The following is a 26,999-nucleotide window of genomic DNA, read 5'->3' on the forward strand; positions in this document are numbered from 1 at the left end:
GTCCTGGTTGTGGGCGGCGACGAATTTAGGAACTAAGGAACTTAGAGATTTAAGAATTTAGGAATTCAGGAATCTAAAAACTTGAGAATTCACGATTTAGGAAATTTATAATGTTGGGAATTTAGCAATTTATGAAATTTGGGATTCAAGAATTTAGGAATTTGTTAGTTAAGGATTTTAGGAATTTGGGAATTCAGGAATCCTCGTAGAATATCTTCTAAAGTTCTCCCAGAAACCCATCGTGGAGATCCTCCAAAATTGCATTCAGGAGAATCCCACAGATATTACTCTTGCAGTTCTTATATGAATTCTTCCTAATGTTTATCCAGGAATTGTTCCTGGATTTCCTGAAGGAGCTATACAAAGAGATCTTAGAGAGTTCCTACATAAATTCCTTCTGCAGTTCCTCTACGAATATCTACTATAAACAAATAAACAAATGTGTCATGAAATCCTTCCAAGAATTCCTTCTCGAATTCCACCAGAAATTTCTCCTGGAGTTCCTACGATAACTCCACCAAGATATTCTAGACAGTTCCTTCAGAAAATCATCCTGGAACTTCTCCAGTGATTTTTTTGGTTCGATCTCCTGAAGCTCTTTTAGGAATCCATCCTAAAGTTCCACAAGCATATCCTTTTTGATTTCCTCCTGAATTTTTTTTCTCCCCTTTGTCGACAAATTTGGTAATTGGCGTGAGTTATTCCAAGAATTCCTGGAAGAAGAATTTCTGAAGGAACCCCAGGTAGAATTCCTGAAGGAACTCTAAGAAAAAATCCTGAAAGAACTGCACGAGAAACCCTCGAAAAGCTCCTGAAAAATCAAAGGAGAAATATTTGGAAGAACTACAGGAGGATCTACAGGAGTAATTTCTAGAGGAGCTCAAAGAAGATTTTTGAAGAAATTCCAGAAAGGAATCCTGGAGGAGCTCCAAGAAGAATTACTAAAATTCGTCCTGTTGTTCCCCAGGAAATCACTCTGAATTCCCCCAGGAATTCATTCTGACTTCCCCCTGGAATTCATTCTGACCTCCCCCAAGAATTCATTCTGACCTCCCCCAGGAATTCACTCTTTATTCCGCCAGGAATTCACTCTGAATTCCCCCAGGAATTCATTCTGAATTCCTCAGGGTTTCATTCCCCCTGGAGTTCGTTTCTAATTCCCCCAGGAATTCATTCTGAATTTACCCAGGAATTCATTTCAAATTATCCCATTAATTCATTCTGAATTTCCCAGGAATTCTTTTGAATTCCCCATGAATTCATTTTGAATTCCCCCAGGAATTCAATTTGAATTCCCCCCGGAAATCATTCTGAATTCCCCAGGAACTCATTCTGATTCCCCCAGAGTTCGTTCTGAATTCCTTTAAGAATGCATTCTGAATTCCCCTGGAATTCATGATGAAATCCCCCTGGAATTCATGCTGAATTCCCCCTGAAATCTTTAATTCCCACAGGAATTTATTCTAAACTCCCCCCTAAACTCACACAAAACGCGACGCGAGACCAGGAACTCATTCTCAATTCCCCCAGGAATTGATTCTGAACTCCCGAAGGAATTAACTCTAAATTCCATAAGGAGTTCATTCTAAATTACTCCAGAAAATCAATTCCTTTAAGAGTTCATTCTGAACTCCTCCAGAAATTCATCCAGGATTTTTCAAGGAATTCATCCTGAATTCTTCAAGAATTTCATCCTGAATTCTGCAAGAAAGTCATTCTGCATTTTGCAAGGAATTCATTCAGATTTCCCCCAGGAGTTCATTCTGAATTCCCCCAAGATTTAAATTTTCTTCCCGCCCGGAATTCATGCTGAATTTCCCTAGAATCATCATCATCATCATCTGTGTTTCACGTTTTACCAGAACGATTCCTACTGTTGAACCTTCAACACTAACAATCCAAAAACCCCCCGTGGCACCTATGAGAGGTCGTAGAGTTCTCTGCATCTTTCTCAAGTAAGGGTCCAACTAACCATCCTTCCCCTTCCTCAGCATTCGCAAGGACGTGGCCAGGACAGTTCTCGACTATTGGAGAGTGCGCATTGCTTCCATCTAAGAGATAGCTATTAGTCCCAAATCAATATCTGTGGTAACGGATGAAAGTGTTGCTACTCTCATACAATAGTCTTGGCTTGTACCACCTACGAATTTGTGCGAAATGCTCAATGCTAATGCTAATTTCCCTAGAATTCATTCTGATTTCCCCCGGGATTCTTTCTGAAAATCCCCAAGAATTCATTCTGAATTCCACCAAGAATTCATTCTTGATTAATTCAAGAATTCATTTTGAATTCCCCCCGAAATTCATTCTTGATTCCTCCAGAAATTCATTCTGAATTCGCCAAGGAATTTCACCAGGAGTTGCTTAAGGAATGCCTTCTTGAAATTCTTCCAGGAAAATGCACAGGAATTTCTCCAAAGTTCTTGTTGAAGCTCCACCAGAAATTTATACTGGAGTTCCTCCAGTATTCCCTCCTGAGTTTACCAAGGAATTCGTGTTCGGGTTCGTGCAGGGATTCAATATGGGGTTCATCCAGGATATCTTTTTGGAATTTCTACAGGAATCCTTCCTGGAGTTTATTCAAAAATTCTTCTTTGAGTTCATCTAGAAATTACTCCTGGAGTTTCTCCAGGATTTCCTCCTGGATCTCTTCCAGAAATTACTTTTGGAGTTCCTCCGGGAATTGCTCCAGAGTTTCTTCAAAAGTTCATCTTTGATTTTCTCCAGAAACTTATCTTGGAGTTACTCCAGGAATTCTTCCTCCCAACACAATACGCTCGGTCAGCAAGAAACGCCAGTTTCCCTCCCAGCACAATACGCCTTTGGCAGCCTATTCCATCATGGCTCCTGTGGACTCTCCAGCTACATCTGTAGTCGCCCGGTTAGCAAGAAACGCCAGTTTCTCTCCTAGGTAAAAGAAATTGGTATACGTCTGGCCGAAGCCAGAGATACTGCTCCCGTTTTTAAAATATTGAATGGTTCCAGCACAACACGCCCTTAGTAGCCATTCCTGTCATGACTACTGTGGTCTCTCCAGCTCCATCTGTAGTCGCTCGGTCAGCAAGAAACGCCAGTTTCCCTCCCAGCACAATACGCCTTTGGCAGCCTATCCCATCATGGCTCCTGTGGACTCTCCAGCCCGGTCAGCAAGAAACGCCAGTTTCCCTCCCAGGTAAAAGAAATTGGTATACGTCTGGCCGAAGCCAGAGATACTGCTCCCGTTTTCAAAATATTGAATGGTTCCAGCACAACACGCCCTTGGTAGCCATTCCTGTCATGACTACTGTGGTCTCTCTAGCTCCATCTGCAGTCGCTCGGTTAGCAAAAAATGCCAGTTTCCCTCCTAGGTAATAGAAATTGGTATACATCTGGCCGGAGCCAGAGATACTGCTCCCGTTTTAAAAATATTGAATGGTTCCAGCACAACACGTTTTGGCAGCCTATCCTATCATGGCTCCTGTGGTCTCTCCAGCTACATCTGTAGTCGCTTGGTCAGCAAGAAATGCCAGTTTCCCTCCCAGCACACCATGGTTTTGGCAGCCTCTGCCGTCATGGCTCCTGTGATCTATTCAGCTCCATCTGTAATAGCTCAGTTTCATTAGTCTATTTGCCTATTGCCAAAATATCGCCATCTCATCATCAGTTGTTAATGTTAATGTTTCATTGATTATGTTTATATGTATAGTGAATAATTCTGATTTTCTAAATTTGTTAGTAGTATAGTTTATATGTTCTTAGTAATTATTATGTGAATTGTAAATGAACTATTGTACTTACTTCCTTAAAAGAGAATATTTCTCACTGGAAGTGCACCAAAATTGTACAAAAAAATCCAAAAGAAGAGGAGGTTTTATGCCTTTGGGAGAAGTGCTTCAGTATGAATTCCACTCCCAGGGGCTTTTCCCTGCTCCAAAATAAAATAAATAATAAAAAAAAAAACACGCCTGTTGGAATTCAGAATGAATGGAGGGAATTAGTGGAATTTAGAATGAATTCCTGGGGGAACTTAAAATAATTTTCTGGAGGATTTCTGGATGAATTTCTGAAGGAATTCAGGACGAATTCCTGGATGACATCTCCAGAAGTAATTTCTGGAGGAGCACCAAGTAGAATCTTAGGATATTCATCCTGAACTTCTGTTTGAGTATCCCCCAGCTGTTCTTCTTAAACATTTCTTTAAGAGCTCCTCCTGGAACTGCTCTAGGCCCTTAGAATTTATTCAGAGTTACATTGAAGATATTGATTTTAGTGGAGGTTTTTCTAAAATTACTTTAGGATTTCCGATAATTATTGTAGAAGCTTTTTGAATTTAGCATTTTCCGAAATTTTCAGTGTTTTCAGTTTTTTGGGGAATTTTTGAGATACAGGGGTTAGACAAAAAGGTTGAGATATGCAAAAATTTGTCGATGTTCAAATCATCATAACTTTGCGTAGAATAATCCGATTTTGATGAAACTGGGACCATCGGAAGCGGAAACTCTTCTAGTATACAGTCCCCATGCAAAACACCTGATCGGCGCTTGGCCACCAGAGATGTTCCGGGTTTTCTGAGGGTATGTTAAAAATGCATTTTTTCTTCTGCTTGTCATTTTATATGACGTTTACTGCCATCATGTTTTATGCTTTCCCCAGAAACTAGAACTAATATTCTGACCAATGCTGGCTGCAGATCGAAAATCCGTTAGATATACGCAGAGATATGGCCATTTTCGTGAAAACGGTACGGGATTGGCCATACTCCCTGAACAAATGTCACTTCCGCAGAACACGCGGAACCTGTTACAAATTGGCCAGAGAATCTTACAGTCCTCAAAATGTATCTTTAATAAAGATCCTACATTCATCGTCTTGGGAAAACATGAATTTTGGCACCCATATATGCATGGTACCAGATGGCGCCAAAACCGGCCCCTCCTGGAAGGCCCATGGAACCTGCTGTAAGGGTGGCAGTGGACACTATCATTCTGGAAATGTTTTTGTAATCATCGTCTCGCAAAGTCATTATTCCGATCTGTTATCATTTCATCATGTTCCCGGTACCGTATTTACGGAAATGGCCATACCTCTGCATGGTTTAGATGGATTCTTGATCTACAGCCACCATTGGTCGGCATATTAGTTCGAGTTTTTGGATGAAGCATAAAACATGATAAAAGTAAATGTCACATAAAATGACAAGCAGTGGAAAAAATGCATCTTAAACATACTCTCGGAAAACCCGGAACACCTCCGGTGGCCAAAGACCAATCTCAGATTTTGCAGAGGAACAGTAAACTAGAAGAGTGTCCGCTTCTGATGGCTCTGGTTTTATCAAATTCGGATTATTATACGCAACGTTATGCTGATTTGAATTTTGACATAATTTTACCTATCTCAACCTTTTTGTCTAACCCCTGTAGGTACGCTCGAAGAAAAATTTAACGAAAATCCAGTGAGTTTTTGGTGGAATGAATTCCGAATTCGCGTGATGCTACTAAACGTAAGGTTACAATTACATTGATTACAAAGGTTGGTTCTGCTCATAAAATGAAGCCTCCTGAAAGGAACAATTGGATACTATTGTGGCCCGAGGTAAACAACTCTTGTTGGAAATGTAAGGTGATGTGGTCTATATACAAGCTATTTATACTTTACTAGCAGATCGGACCCTGCGTTGCCCGGGATCGACACTTTTGCATTGTAAATGTCAAAAAACAATCCTTAGATTTTCATGGCTGAACTATGATTCATCCAAACGATTCTTCTACTCCATATAATTTTGCATAGAAGCAGTGTGGTACGACTTGCACGCAACATTCTGGATGGCCACAAACAGACTGCAAAAAGCGTGGAACGGAACTATCCGGCTGGTTCTCAGTGGCCGTTACATGAAAATGTAATCTGTCTTCAGTAGTCGATTTTTGACATTCCACAGTTTTCTTTGAAAAAAATAAGAGATTTGGTTGAAAAACGGCTGAGATCCGAGTGCTCAAAGTTATCGTTCCATGTTTTTTGCGAGCTTGGTACTTTACGTTACAAATCTTGGCTCGGTACTTGCAGTGTTAAATTGTTCTGGAGCCCATACCGTTGGCAGTCATCTACATCTGGTTGAACGTGGCTTTGCAATCCAAAACAAAAGTTTGTTTGGAGTCCTATGAAGTTTAGTCCAGGAGGCATTGATCAGTTTTGAAAAATCTATTTTTATCTTTCTCGGACCGCGCTTCTAGATGCATGCAAAAATTAATTGAGGTTTGAGTAGTGATCGGTAGTGAAGAAATTTTTGGAAAAAAAAATGAAAGTTTGTTCGGAGTCCTGGAGATGTTTATTCCAGAAGGAATTAGGGGAAACCGCCAAATGTTGAACGGCTAATTTTGTCGCCTATTGTTGAACTCCCATAAGAAATGCACGTGCGTTCAACAATAGGCGAAGAAATTAGCCGTTCAACATTTGGCGAATTACCCTAATCAGTTTAAAAAAATCTAAATCTAATTTTATGTTGTCGATCATAAGGAACCACAGACTTAGTTGATTGTTTGATGCATCTTGAAGCGCGGTCCCCGAAGAAAAATAAAATGAAATTCTTCAAAACTGACCAATTCCTTTTGGGCTTAACATCTCCAGGACTCCAAACAAATTTTCGTTTTGGATTGCAAAGCCGCGTTCCAATTTTTTTTCGAAAATTTCTTAACTACCGATCATAAGGGACCCCAAACCTCAGTTTATTTTTGGTTGCATCTTGAAGCGCGGTCCGGAAAAAAATAGATTTTTCAAAACTGACTAATTCTTTCTGGACTAAACATCTCCAGGACACCATACAAACTTTGATTTTGGATTGCAAAGCCCTGTTCCAACGCGGCTTTTCTATCCAAAACCAAAGCTTGTATGGGGTTCTCAGAATGGTCATTCTGGAAGAAGCCGATCGATATTGAAAATTTCTAATTCATTAATTCACTAGCTTGGGCTTCAAGATGCAACCAAAGTTTGGAATCCCTAATTAGCCAAGTATGAGCATGCACGAGACATTAAGGACGGCCTCTCTGTTGAGGTCGATATACGTATCTAACATAACTTATGACAAGTTTAAGATTGGATAAGAACCAAATATTCAGCGGCCTGCTTCAATAGTTCAAAATAGCTAAACAGCCCGTGATAGTATGCATGCTAGGAGCAACTAAACTAAAAACTAATTCTCGCTGAGACCGGGCCTCTATTTGCACGAGGTTAATGATGGGAAGGAAAGGGTTAATAAAATGGTGTTTTAATCAATATTGTTTCATGGATCGATATAAACCATAATGAATGAATACATTTTTTTTCTTCTTATTTTCATTATTCCACAATATTCATATTCTTGAACATTTCATCAACTTTTTGTAATGCACCGTCGCGTCATTGGAAATACAAACATGTTGCAGTCAAAACACAAGAACTTATTTATTGTTGGGCAAACGATTTAAACCCATCAAAGCGGTGTTAGAAATCACCAACGATAACATTCCTTTCTTATCGATGGCTTTTTCTCTTTAATCTTATAATCCGTTTTGTCGCGAAAATGATCAACCAGAAGGTTAAAGTATTGCATTTGTCAAAACAGCCCTATATTATTCACTCACCTGTTCGATTGGCCTGTTGATTCTCGTAATGCTGTCATTCCAGGATTTCGAGCGCTTTAAACTCTCACTGCGACTCACATACCCCAAACTGACACTATCTGGTGCAGCATTCGGCTTTTCCACCATTTCACTTTCCTCACCACCACCATCCACCATGCCACTATCACACACATCGATTGCCCCCTCCGCGGACGCGGCATGCCGCAGGCCTTCCGAAGGCTTTTTCAACACATTCAACTGATCCAAACTATCCAGATTGAGAGCGTCCACATCGCGTTCGATATTCGCACTCCAACGGAACGATTTTCGATTCATTTTGCTTAGAAATTTTAATTTCTCATCGTCGATGCTGTTTCTGTACAGATTTTTGTCGAGATCTAAGTTGTTTTCGAAATCGAAACTATGACGAACAAGGGTTTTACGTCGCAGATCGTGGTCTGTCTTTTGGCGTCGTTTGATAACCGGCACATTGGACGCCTCCGTAACAGGAGAAACTGGGGAAGCACCCATTGGAACGGTATGCCTTGCGGACAAATCACTCTGACTCGCACTCAATCTTCGCTCTAGATGAGCCTCGTACTGGTTGAACTGATCGTAATCCACGAAACTTAGATCATGGTAGCTGACCATAAAATCTTCTTGGCGTAGGTTTTGCAGGGAGGTATTCCATTTCGATGGCATTTTCGATTTGCTTTCGGATCTAAAACTGATCTTCCGTCGGAAGGAAGCGATGATACTGTTTGAACGTTCTAGTTTCGGGGCTTCAGCTTTCACAGGGATTTTCTCTCTGACAGGTACATCTGGCGGCTCTTCACTCTGCTCTGCATGCTCTAAAATGGCATCTTCATGTAGTTTTACCAGATTTGATTCATTATGACTGCGTCTATAATTCTTCTTCAACTGAATGGAGGATAAACTGAGGCTTCGAGTAAACTGAAACGGTTTTGCTGATTCTTCTCCAGTGCTGGACGACAAACTTTCGCGACTTGCACTGAGTTTGTTGTAGATTTTAGATAGTTTACGCGTAAGGCTAAAACTGTTCGAACGTTCCATTTTTTGCGGTAGGTCAACTACTGGTTCTGCGGATTTTTTACATTCTGGTGGTTTCAGCTCCGTAGGCGCGCGACCAGAGTCCACCTTTGCTGTAACATTTTTAAATTTGCTTCCTGGTTTTCCACTACGCTGGCTGGTTTTGCCTTTAGGCGCACTCATCGTTCCACTTTGATCGGGAGCTTGGGCAACCGGCTCGGTGGAGTTTCCCTTCGCCGGTTTTGAGTTTGCCTTCCGTTGGTTTTTGCTTTTGGTGCGATTCATGTTTTTTAATTAGTTACACACTGTTTCCAAATGCTTCGCACCATAAGAAACAACTTGCACCGAATAAAATTTCCCGAACACCGACGCAGCTGTTGAACATTGAGAGTAATTTAGCTGAAAAGTTTTCTTATCATCAACGTGCCATAAGCGTTTCTGGAAGCCGCCAGGCACGGAACGAAGAGTGAGGTAACAACCAAAGCATGTCACTCGCGTTGATCAACACTAGACTGATTCAAGAATGGAATATTTGTTATTTGGTATGAAGTGCTCTTCAGTTTTATGACTGTACTCGATAAGAGCATTATCTATCGTTAGCTGAATCGGTTTCTCTCATGTTTAGCGCATTTGTTTTGACCATCTTGATGATGTGTATATGAAATTCTTTAGCGTCATTCACACTACAGACTTTCTAATCTATAGACAAGATTTCCAAAACGTTTGTTTGTATACATTTGTATATGATTTGATTTTTTAACAAGTTTCAATATTGTCAAAAATTGGGCAGAATTCATTTGAAAATGAAAATTTAAATTACAGTGAACCGAAGGAACCATCGATTTGGGGAGACCACATTTATATTTTTCTTCCAAAATATTAAACACTTTTTATAACATGTAGAAATGTGGATTAGGGTCATTTAACAGTGAAAAAGAGGTGGAAATGCTTTGGGAAATTACTTCGATTAGAGAATATCGAGTAATCAAGGTAACGCAGTATGCAAAATTCAAGGGACTTAGAATTTCATCGAGTTATAGAAAATATCGAGCTACAGAACATCGATTTAGGGAGAGTTGACCTATTCATCTAGTAATTAAGAAAAGAGTTTAGAGCTTTTTAGTGGAATGTCCTCACTTGTCATACTAACTCGTCTTATGACAAGCACCTTGTAGCGATATTGCTTTTCGTTTTAGTTTAAAAGCAAGCTTTTCGTTAAAATGACCAAATCATTAATAACTTCTTGATGCAAAGGGCAATTATCGAATATGCGAGGTAATCGGTTGAGAGTTCTTACTACACTCATACATACGGTCAAGCATGTTTGTCAATATTGACTCCATCCCTAGAAAATTGACAAGTTGGCGCTATGTTTTAGCGTGTGTAGAGCCGTTTGACGAACCAGGTTGACCAATTTCAAAGTTGGTAGAGTATTCCAGATTATACTTTACAACTAAAATCTATGTAATGAGCAAAACAGAAAAAAGATAAAATTCCCAGCTATAACTAGTTTTGCTTTATTTTTGTTTTTCTTGCGTTTTTCTAATTTCTCAAGAGAAAGTTAATCCGTGAAGAACTTTATTCAATGCACAAAAAATGCTTGGCGTCGGTAGCGGAATCGGCGGCATCCGTCGGTGGCGGGTTGCTGCAGAAATTTATTTAATAAGGTTCATCGATTTGGCTGCCATTAACGAAACTAAAAAAAATCTTGCAAGATTCTGACTTTGATTTGGTTGCTATTAGTGGTTTATAAAAAAACGAAACGAAACGAGGGCTAAATTATATTATTGTATATACGAACTTTCTTCTGCAAGAAGATTCTCTATTCATCCCGTGGATTCGCATAATTATCTCTGATTATGGAACCGTCCCACCCATTTTTGGCCCTTCATACAGTAGTTTGATGAAATACAAACGATAGTATAATCATAATCAAATAGATTGTCAGATATGGCCAGTGCTATCGGCAGGTACAGTTCTTTTTAGGACCACCATTTGTACAAGAGAAAGTTGATTCGAAACGAATATTCTTCACATTACAATAATACTTATACCACGGACAAACAGACATAACACTCGTCAAACTTACATCGTTCACTGATTTACTGGGCACTGCAAAAAAAAGGAAAATAATTTGTTTTTCAATTTTTTTTATATTTGCATAAGAGTAAATCTTACATTTGCTAAAAGTGACAAGCTGCTACGTGTGACTGCAATCGCTCGCACGAGTGATTTGCTTGCAACGTCACCAGTTTCTGTCTTTTCCATCTTTAGGGGAATCTACACTCATCTAGGTATCTTTGAATAGCTAGCCTGAACATGTTCGGGTTTGCTATGATTGCTACCTTAAGAGTGCTGTTCGGAACTCCATCAGGCCCTGGAGCTTTGTTCGTTACCAGGAATTCGACCACCGCGAGTAACTCTTCGTTCGTCACTGGAGCCACCATTTCGGCCGCACCCATATTGCCGTGCGGTGCAGGAGGCCAGAGACTTGTGGCTCGGGACGGGAAGAGTACCTCGATAATCCTCGCCTACCTATCCGGGGACCGTTCGGGGGGTGAAGAGCTCCCTTTGGTCTTGGCCATCACTATCCTGTAGGCGTCACTCCACGGATTCGCGTTGGCTCCTTCGCATAGGTTGTCGAAACATGCTTTCTTACTGCTCTTGATAGCCTTGTTAAAGACCAGTTTTGCAGCTCGAAACACTTCACGGCCGTCCGCTCTTTCATCCTCGGTGCGGGCACGTTGCATCCTTCGTCTAGCCTTGAGGTAGGTTGATCGAAGGGCCGCAATCTCGGAACTACACTAGTATACTGGGCGTCTGCCATTTCTCGGCAGGGCTTTCCTCGGCATGGTGGCATCACACGCGCGTTATAAGACAGCTACCAACGCATCCCCGCATAGACCTTCAGTGTTGGTTTCCAGTCCCAAGGCCGCGGTGAAAGCTTCGCTGTCGAAGTGATTGGTTCTCCACCCACGGACCTGACAGGGATTCCCGGACCTCGGATGTTGCACGCCATAGTTGATCTTAAAGCGAATTGCTAGATGATCACTATGGGTGTAACCCTCGTCCACCCTCCAGTCCAAGTCTGGTGCCAGACAGGTCTTGTCGACCTCTGTACCGCACTGGTCTCTGACGGCAGAGACGACGTCGTCCGCGTTCGTGACCTCGTCCAGTTACTTGCACTGGAGGGTCACTTCCGCCCCGCACGCCCTCACCTCGGCGTCGTCACCCAAGACCTCTTGGGTCAGCTTCCTGTAGTGAGTACCACTATCCTGCGCTCCGCGTTTCAGAACCAAGATCATTTCACCGGTCTTGGTGCTTCTGAATGCTTTTCGGCCACCGTATCGATTTGAGGAATTCAGCGTACTTTGCTTTATCAGTTTTCACCAACAAGACCTCGCCTCTGTCTTTAGCTTTCTTTGCGGGTCGAGATGTGTTCGACTTCCGCTTTGCCCTACTGATCCGCTGCTAGAGATTTTCGGTCCCTTGTGCCGATGGCACAGGCTGGCTGGTACCCTCTTGAAGCCCGGCGACTTGCGCCTGGTTGGTGCCTTTCCCCTTTTTGGGGCCGAGAAATCACCTTCTCGGGTCGACGCCCTTCGGGCTCCTCTGCACCACGATCTGCTCCGTCCAAACGACGCTTGGCCTCTATGGTCGCACGTTGTTTGGCTTTGCTCTGAGCGCCTTCACCGGATTGCTGCCTGAGCCGTTTCGGGTTAGGCGCAGTCTTTTCTTCATTGGCTGTCAAGGCGAAATCAATCGCCTCTTGGGCCATGGTTGCTCCTTCAAAGAAGGAGAAGGCATCGGTTTGAGCACCTTTGTCGGCCTTCTCTATTCCCACCACCCGCCTGATAAACGCATCCTGTTCTTGTCTTGCGATTCGAACCCCCGTTCCAATGAAAATTGGCGAGATTGGACTATGGGATCAGAAGTCATGGCCAAAATATTATTTTCAGTGCCCAAAACACGCTAAAAATACTCAATTATATTTTTTGTATTTTTTGCGCGAGAAAGGCACTAATACCGCTAGGTGGATTAATCAGGGTTTTTATCTCAAATTTTATCAATTTCAATAATGTGATTCAAAAAAATAATATAACTAGATACTAGGGTGGTCGGTATTGGCTATTTTTGTCAAATACCGGTATTCGGTATTTGATGGAGTCAATACCGGTAATACCGGTAGAATACCGGTTTTTGTAAAAATTTCAGGTAGTAGAAGAAAAACGTTTGTTTTGGACTTTTGGATAAAAAACAATATTTGTTGAAAAACTTCAAATGTTAAAATCATTGCTTGTTGAGCTTGGCAATGCGAAACTTAAGTAGACATTACATACTGAGCGACTCATCTCCCAAACCGCATTGGATTTTGTCAGCAATGTTGACAACCACTGAGAATGCCCTCTCTCGCTTCAAGCGAAGTAGTACGAATTGTTCCAAGACTGTCAAAAATCAGTGTCAAATACTTGCCCTTAATCCCTTCCGATTCATAGTACGAAAATTCCTTACGGATTGTATGCAAGGATCCTGGCGTCAACGTATTTGCCAGCAGCAACGCAAGTGTTTTACTCTGCTACAGTCTCTTCACAAGTTGTTCTTTAACCGATAAACCAGAAAAAAAATCATAGAGGGATCTTCTTCGTACCGATCGTCAGGTATGATCGTTGTCTCTGTTTCAACGATCGCATCAGGAATCATAAGACGCTTCAAGATCCCATACGCTTGCTTAATCGAAGTAGCTCTGGATGCCTCGAAGAAAATGCCAAAATCATTTCTGATTAATTGCTTCACGGCATAATTATTCAAAAAGGAAAAAGATCGGCGTATTTGGATCGTCTCTCTTGGATTTATTCCTTAAAAGTTAAAAGCATCGAAATACTGGCAGAAATTTCTGTGGCTTGATTTGATAATTGTTCCAACGTAAATTGAAATGCCACGTTGGCTTCATATAGAGTTCAAAACTCACAGAGCAGTAGTTCCACAACAGCTTGAACAGGTTCGAGGGCTTGAATTATTTAGCGTGCCTTGGCATCAGCCACTAATTCAAATTCTTTTCCGAATTCAGAACGGACATATTTTGGCAGAAAATCGTTTTTCACATGTGGTCTCCGGAAAATAACTACTACGGCTCGTACCTTTTTCACAATTTCATACATTGCGGGAAAAATCTCGACGATATCAACTTTGTTCATTGAAGAAAAAGTCATTCGCAGTTTGACAGATGGCTAAGAGAATAAAGCAACAGGTATGATTAATGACGATGTTGATCGATTTTTGTTGTAGCGTAAACTTCGTCAATGATGCTTATTTGGGCAAAGTTACTCATTCGTGCATTTAATTGTTGTATTTTATTCTCTTTACTGCTTCACTGCTGGATTTCCTGTTTATATGAAACATATATGCGATAACAGGCAGTTGAGCTGATAAAAGTAGGTGAAAATTATTCGAAATTTTTAGACTGACAGCAAAATTTGAAATACCGAAAATACCGGTATTTTCCGTCTCTAATACCGGTATTTTCGGTACCCAAAATCGGCCGGTAATACCGGTATTACCGGTTTCGGTACTACCGGTTAGACCACCCTACTAGATACTGACGATGTTCTTATTGCAAAACATGCACCTTAAAAAGCTCCAAAAGTCTTCAGAAGGTGCATTTGTAAAAAATGAAAAATAAAAAATCTGCAGCTTTAATACTTTTTATAAGTTTTATCATTATCACCGTATTGCAAGATTAAAAATTGTTCTACACAATTGTTCTGGATACTTGGGCCTTTATTATAGAGTCATCAAAAAATAAGGTGGACTAGTTTATAAAAATGTGAAGGAAAAAATATTTTATATTTTGCGGAATGTTGACATAAAGTGATTTACAAATTTGTAGCGCAGCTTTTCCAATCAACTTTGCTATATATACTTTCCCTGTAGCTGTTAAACTCACTTGCTTAGAGCAATTTTACTTACTAAAAACAATATTTTTGATCCGCTGATTATTTTTTTTGTTTTTCCTTATGTAGACTTTTGAGGCTTTGCAAAACGTTTGCAAGTTTTGCTACCAGAACATCGTCTGTATCTTTTTCCGTTGTCGAGTTATATCAATTTACTTGAGAATATATGATATTAGTAAAATTGGTAAAACTGGAGATAAAAAAATAACATATCTCGAATTTTTTGACATAATTAGGAATATGAATCGCTCTTTAGAGAGCTGTGTAAACATATTTTCTTGGTCTGCCCTATACGGCGATATCAACTTGTGAAAAAAACGTTAATTTGACAGAAAACGCTTATAACTTTTGATCTCTTTAAAAGTCACCCGAAGACAACCTTTCCGAAAAATAAAATTAAAGTTTTTTTTTTAGGGACACCCTAACCCAAGTAGGTAAAATTGGTCTAAATCAGCCAATTAAATAGCTACAGAAAAGCTTTTTTAGCCAAATATATTGAAATAAGCTGATACCTCAAAAAAATAAGATACCTCAAATCCTGACCCAACGAGTACCTCCCTCACTATCCGCCTCCGTGGTACTTATAAGGTTCTCGCTAAGTCGGTGACCTCTCGTTAAGTAAGCTCCACATCAACACTTCCTTCCTCTTCCTAGCTACGGTGAAGATGGGCGTGGCCAGGAGTAGTAATCTCCATGCTTTTGTTATGTTTGTCTAGGACTGGAATCTAAGACCACTACCCTTCCTCATTTCTGATAGCATTCTAGATAAAGATCTCAGAAGTAAGACATGAATATCACTAGTGTCCAATCTACGAACTTCACCGTAACAATGCTATTGCTGCTTATGCTAATCGGCCTATAGGGCACTGCACGGACTGCTTTGTCCGTTTCTTACTGCAATGAAATTAGATAACAACAAGGCCAGTAAATGTCAAATTTCATGAAGGACGAAAGAGGAAGAGATTCGTCCGTGCAGTGCCCTACAGTGAATAAATTTTCGCCAAATGCGGACGGTATTTTCAACAATGCTGCACAGTATACTATAGGCCTGGCCGTTTTTATGTTTGAGCTACATTTAAACCGTTTGTTTGAGAAACTGCATATGTGACATTTTTGGCCAAAATGAGATTGTTCTATATTCTGAATCCTCGTCCAAAAATTCTGGCAAAAAATACGAAAAAAAAATTTTTGTTCAGGAATGTATGAAATTTTTTCGTATGTTTGAGAAACTACATATGTCTACGTACTTTGAAGAGCAATTGTGGAGTACTGCTTACATTTTTTGCACTGAAAGTGCCCCAGGGTGTTGAGTATTGCTAAAAACTATTGATCTGTATCGAAGAAATCGAAAGATTCGGTGCGAATTTGTTCAAAAACAGTTTTTTGTTGTTTTCTCGAAATAGTGTAAAATGGACTTATGCAGTTTCTCAAACAAATGATTCATTTGTGATGTGCATCTAGCATAAATAATGACAAGAAAAGTGATAGATGTAGTCGAATCTATCACTTATCAGGATTCTTCCAAGTGATGGCTGTGTATGTGTAGACTAGACTAGACTAGAAAAAAATGAAGCGGTGGGCTAAATGGTCCGTAACTTGGCTTGATTGACTGTACCCTTCGTATTTTGTAGTCGTGATTCGACGGCAACTACAGTCGCCTCTCCACATCTCAATATTGAAAGGACCATAGATAGAGAGTGATCGAGAAATAGAAGTAAAATTGAAATGGGACTAGATCCAAAAAAGGTCGTTGCTATGAAAAACGACAACAAAACAAATGCCGTTTCCTGTTGTTGATCTGTTTTTTATTGTCCAAAGATGGTCTAGTAGTCTAAACATTTGAACATATCGACATAAGGAGAGCAAATCCGAAACAAAATATGATCAGAACCCATCGAGATAGTGAAATATCGAGATATGGTGGTTATCGAGATGTAGGAAGTCCAAATGTATGTAGATTAAAGGGACTGAAGAAACCATCGACATAGGGAGAGATATAAAGATATAGAACATCGTGATGTAGAGAATCGACTGTACTAAGCACGTGTGCTGGGTCGTCAATGTGCGTTAATACATTCTTTCTTGTGAAAAAAAAGTTTTGATTCGCCGAGAAGTAAAGGAAACTGGGGTAATATGCACCCCGTGGTAAAACGACCCTTTGACGTTTTTGAGGACATTTTCGGTAATTTTTTGAGAATATTTACTACAGCGCATGTAGTTCGGATCTTGAACTACGTAAATCTACACAGCAAATAATTTTGAAAATTCAACGACGTGTAAAATTGCGAATTAGCATTCAATATTCAATTAAATTGAATTGAATTTTACAAGCAAGCACTGTTTACATTTATATCGATTTAAAAGAATAGTGGGATCGATTGAATGTTACGTTTATTTGCATGCTCCAAATATGTGCATTGGAATACATTTAAAATCACAACATATTTTTATCTGTGTAGAAGTACACATTTTTGGAAATATGTTTGAAAAACCGCCAAAAATACCAAAAGGTCGTTTTGCCCCGGGGGTTCATTTTACCTCAGTTTACCCTAACAAATATGTACAGCACACCATGTGCCCGAGTAGCACACATGGCTCAAGATCATGGAATCAATTTTTCTTGGATGCACATGCGAAACAAGCGACAAAAGAGGACCAACGATAAAGCTTTGTTTTTGTTGGAGATAGGGTAAGACGGTATAATGCGCCCCACCTGGCCAAAACGCCCCTCTTTGATTTCTAGAAAACTATAACTAATTAAGGGTCAAAATCAGTTGGTACCTATAAGTATTTGTAAACCCATCATACTATGTGAATGTGGAAGTATTTTTGTATTACACAATGAAAATAATAGCAAAATACAAAAAGTTACAGTTTTGATGTAACTTTTTATGTTTGTTAGCTCAACATTCTGGAGCGACTCTGACATACTATCCACAAAACTTGCACTGGAACACTCAGTTGGGCAACAAAATAACTTTTCTCAGTGGTTAATATGATATAAAATTGCTTCCATCTTCAAAAATGTAGCGATTTTCGAAAACATGTTTCACTGGCCAAAACGCCCCAGTGTAGGCAGGACGATATGCCCTTACCAATTGGACACAAGCGCAGCGAGCCTGCAGCAGTTGCTTCCAAATTGTATGGAAAATATTGAAATGTTATTCACACCTGCTTAAATGGACCTATGTTGTTTTTTTTAATGTCAAGCGCATAAGGAGTTGTAACCTTTTTATTATGGGATTGATAAAATACTAATTAAGAGCTATGAAACGTCTTTGGCTAAGTTGGGGCGTATTGCCCAGGCACTTGTTGAAATCCATTTTTTCGCGACTTTTCAAAAAAGCTTTATTACGTGTTATCTGTAATATTTTTATATGAATACTCACGGGCAATGCATTTGCGACTTCCTGGACTACCAAATAACACAAAGTTTGCATAAGTTGCGTTGAAAAGTAAAAAGTTATCAAGGAGTTGCCTTAGGGGGGGCATATTATACCGTCTTACCCTAATAATGACAGAGATCCGAAAATTTTTGTCAGCAACAAAAAAGAAGACAATTTTGTTGCTAACTTTTCACCCCGATATTTTGCATTATCTCTACAACAAATCTCGGTTTTAAGCTATCATAGTTTCTGCTTTTATGGAATTATTCGAGAATCTAACTATGATTAAAAAATTAGCATCGTATTCTCGGAAATATCGGCTACCAACTGTTACATCCATCTTCCGTTCCTTAGGTTATGCATACACTCCAAACGTTGTATGGTCGCCCTGATCTGGTTGAAAATAGTCTGTTTCATAAAGTACGATCTACACCGGCACCTATATTGGCAAGTATTATCAGCTTCGGCCTCGTAGTCCAAAATTTGTGTGGTCATCTTATGTCGATGGGCATGGATAATCACCTTTCTAATCCGACTTTACTTCAAGAAATGGTGAGCAAATCTCGCTTAACTTTTCAAAAGGACCTAAGTAACATTTTTTTCATGAATTAATTTGAATACTGCAATCAATAGCTTTCATGTTATTCTGTTCATTGCGCTATTCAAATTAATTCATGAAAAAAATGTTAATGTTAGTAAATATATTGACTGTATAAGAGGGTCATAGTCATGAATACTGGATACGAGAGGTGACAGTTGAACATGTTGGAGGAGGTCCGAACGGTGGATAATTTAGGCTTGATTGTGGCTTTGAAGAAAAGAATGAGACATGCTCGGGAACCGATTGCAACGAAGACGAAGTTAGGTTGGAGGATCTACGGCAACGTGGAAGGCTTGGATAATCCACCAGAACACCGACTTTTGCACGTCTGTGCTGAATCTTCCAAAAATGATCTCCACTATTTGGTTGAAAGCTTTTTCTCGGTTGAGAGTATCGGCGTCAAGGTTGCACCAGTAGACGAAGCTGACGCAGATCGACGAGCCAGAGAAATAATGAAGAAGACAACACTACGAACCGCATCAGGGAAATTCCAAATAGGACTACTGTGGCGTTATGATCATATCGAGTTCCCTGAAAGTCGTCCGATGGCAGAGCGGAAATTGAAATGTCTCGAGCGCAAGTTGGCAGCTGATTCAATTATGTACGTCAAAGTGAGAAAACACATCAACGATTTGGCAGTGAAAGGCTATATCCGCAAAGCAACAATGGATGAGATGAATAGCTTTGATTCTCGAAGAACCTGGTTCGTTCCATTGGGATTAGTCTTGAACCCGAATAAGCCTGACAAAATCCGTATGGTATGGGACGCGCGCGGCTGCAAAGGTTGAAGGAATATCATTTAGCTCAATGCTTCTAAAAGGACCGGATCTTCTTACATCGCTCCAATCAGTTTTACACCGTTTTCGTCAGCGTCAGATAGCTGTGGTTGGTGACATCCGGGAAATATTTTTCCAAATTCTCATCAACCCCCGAGACCAACAATCCCAATGTTTCGTCTGGCATGATGATCCATTGAAACCTATTGACGTTTACATTATCAACGTAGCAACCTTTGGGTCGACGCGCTCTCCTTGTTCGGCCCAATATAGAAAAAAAATAGCAATGCTGAAGAGTGGAGGTCCGAGTTCCCAGATGCTGTCGACGCCATCATCCACAACCACTATGTGGATGATTATCTCGATAGCAGGGATACAGAGGAAGAAGCCGTACGCATCGCTATAGAGGTCAAAACTGTGCACGCCAAACTGCGCAACTGGCTTTCCAATTCAGAGAACGTAGTTCAACGGGTCGTAGGAAAACCTGAATATGGAAATAAGATATTTTCGTCGAGCAAGGTTACTGCGATTGAAAGAGTCCTTGGCTTGCAGTGGATACCTAGAACAGACGAATTTGTATTTTCGCTTTGTTGGCGAGAAGACATTGAACGTTTGTTGAATGCATTGAATGGACATAAGATACCAACAAAACGCGAAGTATTACGAATTGTCATGAGCGTTTTTGTTCCGCTAGGCTTGGTGGCAGCCTTTGTTATTCAAGGAAAGTGTCAAGATGTGTGGAGGAGTAAAGCGGACTGGGATCAGGAAATTCCAGAAGACATTAACAAGCGTTGGAGCCAATGCACGCAGGCAATACGAGGTTTGGACCAAGTGACGATACCACGATGTTACTTTCCTGGATACCTGAAGGTCTGTGTTTCAATCAAAATTATCGGTGGTTTATCGGTCCAGACTTTCTCTACAAGTATGAATCCGAATGGCCGTGTACCAAACTTCCTGATATGATGATATAGCTGATAGGAGCATTCCTGCAATACGGGTCGGAGAATATTGGCGATGCTGGTCACCTTCTGTATTGTAACTCCGTGTCGTTGCTCGTTAACGGCATGAAACGGCATGAAAGATGTTTCACTGAACCGATCTGTCAGTCAACAACAACAGCGAGAAAGCTCGATAAACAAGACTGATATAATATATTAACGTGCAGAGAAACGTGCAATTCAAAATTAATAATAATTAAAAATATCGTATTATTTCTAATAATTTTGCTTTTGATCTTATACTTAGTACACTTGAACTGGAAATTTGTATACATGCATTTTGATTAAATTGTATAAATTAGGTATACAAACATAACGTCACCAAGACTAATTATCACACAGCGAATTTCATTGTATAATTGGACTAAATTTGTAAGTAATCTGATTCATTTGACTAAAACACTTCTAAAATAAACTTATAATTGCAGGTTGAACCAAAACCAAAAGTAAAATAGGAGTTGCTACATAGAAGTCCGAAAACTTCACGTGAAATTCACCTGTGGGTCAACACAAGCCATATGCAAGAAATCAATGTTTCTGCCAGCACTACCGGGCTACCTATTATAGTTAGAGGGCAATTCTCGTTTAACTTTCCAAAATGACCTAAGTAACATTTTTTTCATGAATTTATTTGATTAGCGCAATCAACAGAACAACATGAAAGCTATTGATTGCAGTATTTAAATTGACTCATGAACATTTTTTAACTTAGGTCCTGTTGAAAAGTTAAGCGAGAATTCTTTGTTGTTTTTGTTCGGATTTTTACTTGCAGAAATGAAACCGATTAACTCCAAGAAGCCTCCCAACCCAAGGGAGCATTAAAATAGTATCATCATGTTAGCCTTTTTTACAAGGGAGAATGCATTTACGCACGACCCAGCACATGTGCTTAGTAGTGGCCAAGCTATCACACAGAAGTGTACTGGAGAGTCGGACTCGACAAGTGAAGGTAATACCGACTCCCTTGCGCACCGCCCATCATTTACCCCAGAAACTGCCTCCCAACATTCCTTCTGAGGCCTGTTGGCCTCATAATATTCCAATGAAATAATGGTAACATGGCTTAGAAACCTTAGAAACCGGTGGTCGATGTGCCAATAAGAATAAAAAGGAGTAGGAGTAGGACGCGTCCGATACGAAACACGTTCAATCGCAATCCGGTGAGACAATAGGTCTGTAACATACATCAATCTGATGTCCGTGTTGGGGATTCATGAACGGGATCGATCGATCGGTTGGTTCTGAAATTTTTACTGGGTTTGGTAAGAACTGAAAGTTTTCATAGTTTAACGTATATGATCAAAAGTTTCAATAGAACGGCAAATTGGTGGAAAGTTTGCGATTCGATTGATATATCGACAGAAAGGCGCTATTAACGTTTGAAATCTCATTTTTTGTTTACAGCGTGCCCCTTTTTGTTAAAAGCAGAGTGCTAAGAAAAGCGGTAAATGGAATCCAAAAATATTATTAATTATTATTAATTAACTATGTATAATGTAACATATCTCACGTTTTATGATGCAGGGAAAAATCCTGGCATTCCAAATTTCGCAAGCACAACAAATGGCAGGAAGACCGTTAGTTGGATGAATGTGTGTTACCATTGTAAACTTTTTAACATAAGCTTGAATGATCTTCAGGATCTTTCTGGTAAAAAAATAAGAATACGAGAAACGGAACAATCATAGTGAACCCCGATTAGACTTAGTTTGCGATAGAAATCGCTAAAAAAGTTGAGAAAAAATGACAAGAATGCCTCATCAAATGCGCTAGCTGCGAGAGTAATCAATTAGACTTAAATGTTCAAAATGCATGTTTTGCATCTTCATACAAATTATCCACTTGTTCTTGCATCGATGAATCAGTCTAATTTGCGTTTCAACAAGCAGCCGTCGACGAGCAGTGGTATCGCACACACTTTCTTGCGGATTTTTACGCTGACCGCGTCATCACGCGCGACCACTAGCTGCAGTCCATTGATACACCACTGGCGTTTTGGGCTCGTGCTGGGCTTGCTGGTTGACCCATTCTACCTGGAGAGCATGATGGACAGAGCAACTTCCATTCATTTGTGCGGTGCTTGTTGATTGTTGATTTTTTTTTTACCTTTTTCACGCCGTGTGATTGTATGTTTATTCGATGAAGAGCAATATCGGGTCGCGGTTACTGAATGCTGAAGAGATACAACATTTGGAAGGGAATGGTTCATGAAATATATGTCAATGCTTATAACGGCTGTGTTGATTAAAATTTTATTGCCACTAACCATTCACATTTCATTCCCTCTCACACCTAGCGATAAGGTTGCTTCATCGCTGATATCGTTCTTTCATGTTGTCCAAAACGATTTCAATTCACAAGTGTAAAGTCGCAGACCGCCGTGCACAAACAATCACTCTTCGTTCTCTTGAAAGGTTGACTTTCAACCAGCACTAAAAGACACAACTCGGAACATTTGATAGCATCGCGTACTATAAACCACTATGGCTTCCACATCGTCGCGGCTCTTCACCGCCCTTATCAGAAACGTTATCACGCCACCGCAAGGTAAGGTTGATAAAAGTTTTGGTTGACTACTTTGCAGCTCGATTCACCATCGCTTAGCTTCTCCAACAACAAAGCCAACAACACCGTTCTCGTCAAATGACAATCCCAACCGCACTTCGCTAGATGCTCGATGCATCCCGCGTGTGAAACCGTTGAATCATCACCCGGCTCGTGATCACTCTCGCAGCGGTGTTCCACACCTTGACGCGTAAACGAATTCAATAGAATGCTAGTGCGTACACACCACTCACATGAAACTCCACCGCGATGCATCAGTTCATTCCTCCTGTGCTAACTCCGCGAAACAGCTGATTTGGATCGCAAACGGTACAACCTTGTCGCCGGTCCACGCGATGCTGACGGGTTTGGGGGCACAGTAAGGTAACGAGCACGCGTTTTGATTGACACTATTTTACGCCCGCCCGCCCGCTACGACACGAACCGCAGGATGTGTGCCAAAAACTGATCATAAGTAATAGTGTCTTTGAAACCGACATCGTTTCGCAGGCACAAACGGATGGTACGTATCGTTTTTTCAAAACAAAACCGTCAATTGTTTCAAATTTCGATAATCGGTATTGCAAATAACGCGAACATTCGTGTCTATTTTAGGAATCTCAAGAATCATACAATTCCAGTTCTCTTTCGTTCGTCTGTCTGTGGGGCCTGTGAGATAGCTGCTGGAATGACTGCACTACAACTGGCACTGTCTACATTCAACTACTTCTTCCAAAACAAATATCGGCGAAGAAGCTTGCCACGCCAGACGGCTGTAATAACTCTACGTGCTGGAGATGCTTGAAGGTAAAAAGAGAAAAATAAGTCAACAAATACGGTTAATAAAATAAAAACGTCTTAACCATGAAGTATTGACGGCGTTGTTTATTGTGGTGATGTAACCAGAGCCGCGATGATGACGCTCGAGTACCGATGGTGACCAATGCGCGATGACGATCTACCTGTAGCAGTGGTCACCAACAGTGTTGCAAAATGTTATTGGTATTAATTTGTACAATGCTTCAAGATTTATTTTCAGCAGCTAGATAACAATTCATGGGGTACGATCGAATTGAAAAGCTTTGATGTTTTTAAAACTTTTCTAACAAACATACGCTGTAAATTAGTAACCTAAGATATAAGAAGCAAAATATTATTAAAATTGTCAATTTTATTTTGTCAAATGGGACGAAACATCTTGGAGAGATGCCCCTATAAAGCCTCAGATTGTATATTCAACGTAATGTACTTTTGGTAAATTTGTAGGACCAAGCGCTCTGGGTTCATCATACATTTAAGTGAATAAAGTTTCTGAAAAGTTTTGGATAAATTAGCCAAAAGACATGCAGACATCATAGACAGGATGCGAATGCGCACTTGAAATGATATAAAAGCAAATACAATGCAGTATTTTATTCACAAAAGTAAAAATATGTACCTTTCATGAAACTAAACTGCCATAGTCTTAGACTCAAATTTTACTAACTAGTTTTAGACTTACTAAAACTTTTAGTTGTTGAACCACCCTAACATGCCATAACAATATATATCCAAATTATAAAAACATGAAATCTGAATCGACATACATTATGTATTCTAACCAATTTCCAAGATTACATTTTAACAACTAATATTCATATGAATTCGCATGATTCTTAGTTAAAAACGGAATACTCTGGCTATTCAAAACAAAAGTGTTCCAGGTTATACATATAACGAAATTCCAAAAATTCCAATAGTGAAAGGTAAACGGAAGGTAATGTCACACTGCAAAAAATGAATATGTCGCGACGTAACCTCTCGAGACGTACCCAAAATTTCTATGTAAAATGGATTTTACGTCAAGTTAATCCATTTGTACATCGCGCATCGTAAAGTCTAATTGATGAAAATGTTTTCATGTGTGCGCTAAAATAGCGAAATCCTGTTGATTTAAGTAATTTTTTAAAGTAAAAATTATACATTTTTGTTCAGAATCAAACAAAATCTTCTTCTTCTTCTTTCTTCTATATACATAGAAACCAATCTATGTATGTATGTTCGCTAACTACTTCTGAACCACTTGACCGATTTCAATTAAATTTTATACACACATTCTCTATCCTCAGGGAAAGTTAACTAAGAGGGTGGGATGATCATTTGGAAAAGAAGGAGGGTGGTGGGAGAGGTTTTGTTTAGAAAATGAACAATTCTGTGTAACTTTCAACTCCCAGGACCGATTTCAACCAAATTTTTTACACATTCACTATGAGAAGACGATCATATGGGAGGGAGATTTGGGAAAGCGGGAGAGGCTGGAGGGAAGAGTTTTGTTCAGAAAACGGGAAATTCAGTTTAACTTCTGAACCCCTGTACCGATTTCAACCCACACATTCTCTATCCTAAGGAGAAGATAACAAAGGGGGTGGAATGGTCATTGGAAAAAGAGAAAGTAAGGGGGGGGGGGTTTCTTTAGAAATGAGCAATTCAGTGTAACTCCCAACCCCCGGAACCAATTCCAACCAGATTTGGTTCACATATTCTCTATTTTAGAAAGATGTTTATTGAAAAGGTAAAAGAGCCATATAAATCTATATATCAGAGCGTTGATGAATAAAGCTTCCAAGGAATGATTAAATTTGTTATGATTAAATCATTTAACTCTATGATTAAACATTATGATTGATGATTTATCCATTTTTGACAATGACTGATAATGATTAACGATTGAATTCATATTTGACAATGATTAACGATTATGAATAATGAAAAAAACCGTTGGAGTATGATTAACGATTACCGATCGGGAATAAATGTTAACACACTATGTGTATGATTAATGATTAACGATCGATATGATAAATGATTAATGATTATGAATGATCAAATTGAATGATTTGCAAAGTGATCAATAATCAAGTAACCTTTATTCCAAATTGAGTTACTAAAAGGAATGAGAATCATATGATTATGATTGAAGATTAATGAATAAAAATGAGGTATGCAATGATAAAAAATTATGATTAATGAACTCAACTCAAAACAATTATGAATATGATTAGTGATTAATGATTAATTGTAAAATTCTATAATTATGATTAATGATTATTATTATTTATTCAGACTAAAGCCGAAGTGGCCTGTGCGGTATATAAGAGTCTTCTCTATTCGGCTCGGTCCATGGCTACACGTCGCCAACCACGCAGTTTACGGAGGGTCCGCAAGTCATCTTCCACCTGATCGATCCACCTTGCCCGCTGCGCACCTTGCCTTCTTGTGCCCGTCGAATCGTTGTCGAGAACCATTTTCACCGGGTTACTGTCCGACATTCTGGCGTGCCCGGCCCACCGCAGTCGTCCGATTTTCGCGGTGTGAACGATGGATGGTTCTCCCAACAGCTGATGCAACTCGTGGTTCATTCGCCTCCTCCACGTACCGTCCGCCATCTGCACCCCACCATAGATGGTACGCAGCACTTTCGTTTCGAAAACTCCCAGTGCGCGTTGGTCCTCCACGAGCATCGTCCAGGTCTCGTGTCCGTAGAGGACTACCGGTCTAATGAGCGTTTTGTAGATTGTCAGTTTGGTACGGCGGCGAACTCTATTCGATAGGAGCGTCTTGCGGAGTCCAAAGTATGTACGATTTCCAGCCACTATGCGTCTCCGAATTTCTCCGCTGGTATCATTTTCGGCAGTCACCAGTGAGCTCAAGTACACAAATTCTTCTACCACCTCGATTTCGTCACCACCGATGCAACTCGCGCACATCGCCATTCAGGTGTTCTTCGTAGTGCTGCCGCCACCTTCCCAATCAGGAGAGAATAACAAATTTATGTCATATTGTGTTACAGAGTTCAACAGTTTTTCTAACATAGGCTGTTATAAACTTGGTTCAGGATGTTGTTAAAATAACTAAATTTTCTAACAAAACAATGGAACATAACTAATTCTGTTATAGTTTTGTTGAGAAAAAATGTGATTTTAATTTATCATAACTCGATTATATCAACGGTTGTTATAAATAACTGATGTTGTTACAATCATGTTATAATCTTGTTTTGCCTTCCTAGTTGGGTTTGGATCACCTCACGCTCGTTCGTAAGAAGGTTCCCGTTTTTGTCCTTACACATATCAGGCTGTG

At 39.9% G+C, this 26,999-nt stretch overlaps 1 protein-coding gene and 1 long non-coding RNA gene across 2 annotated transcripts in view; one reads left to right on the forward strand and one right to left on the reverse strand.

The window, feature by feature from the left end:
* The window catches only part of LOC134220472 (serine-rich adhesin for platelets), a 488,621-nt gene extending 465,869 nt beyond the window's left edge, over window positions 1-22,752 (reverse strand). The window contains exons 1-2 of the mRNA XM_062699526.1: window positions 22,443-22,752; window positions 7,593-8,995 (exon numbers count right to left, since the gene is read on the reverse strand). Coding sequence (XP_062555510.1) covers window positions 7,593-8,906 — 1,314 coding nt within the window. The 5' untranslated portion in view covers window positions 8,907-8,995; window positions 22,443-22,752. The remainder of the gene's footprint in view (window positions 1-7,592; window positions 8,996-22,442) is intronic.
* Window positions 22,753-22,937: 185 nt separating this feature from the next.
* LOC134220473 (uncharacterized) lies at window positions 22,938-23,749 on the forward strand. Its single transcript, XR_009981918.1, has 2 exons — window positions 22,938-23,403; window positions 23,496-23,749. It is a non-coding gene; the product is annotated as an uncharacterized LOC134220473 (long non-coding RNA).
* The last annotated feature ends 3,250 nt before the right edge of the window (window positions 23,750-26,999 follow it).

Source organism: Armigeres subalbatus, chromosome 3 (assembly GCF_024139115.2).
Source record: "Armigeres subalbatus isolate Guangzhou_Male chromosome 3, GZ_Asu_2, whole genome shotgun sequence".
NCBI lineage: Eukaryota > Metazoa > Arthropoda > Insecta > Diptera > Culicidae > Armigeres > Armigeres subalbatus.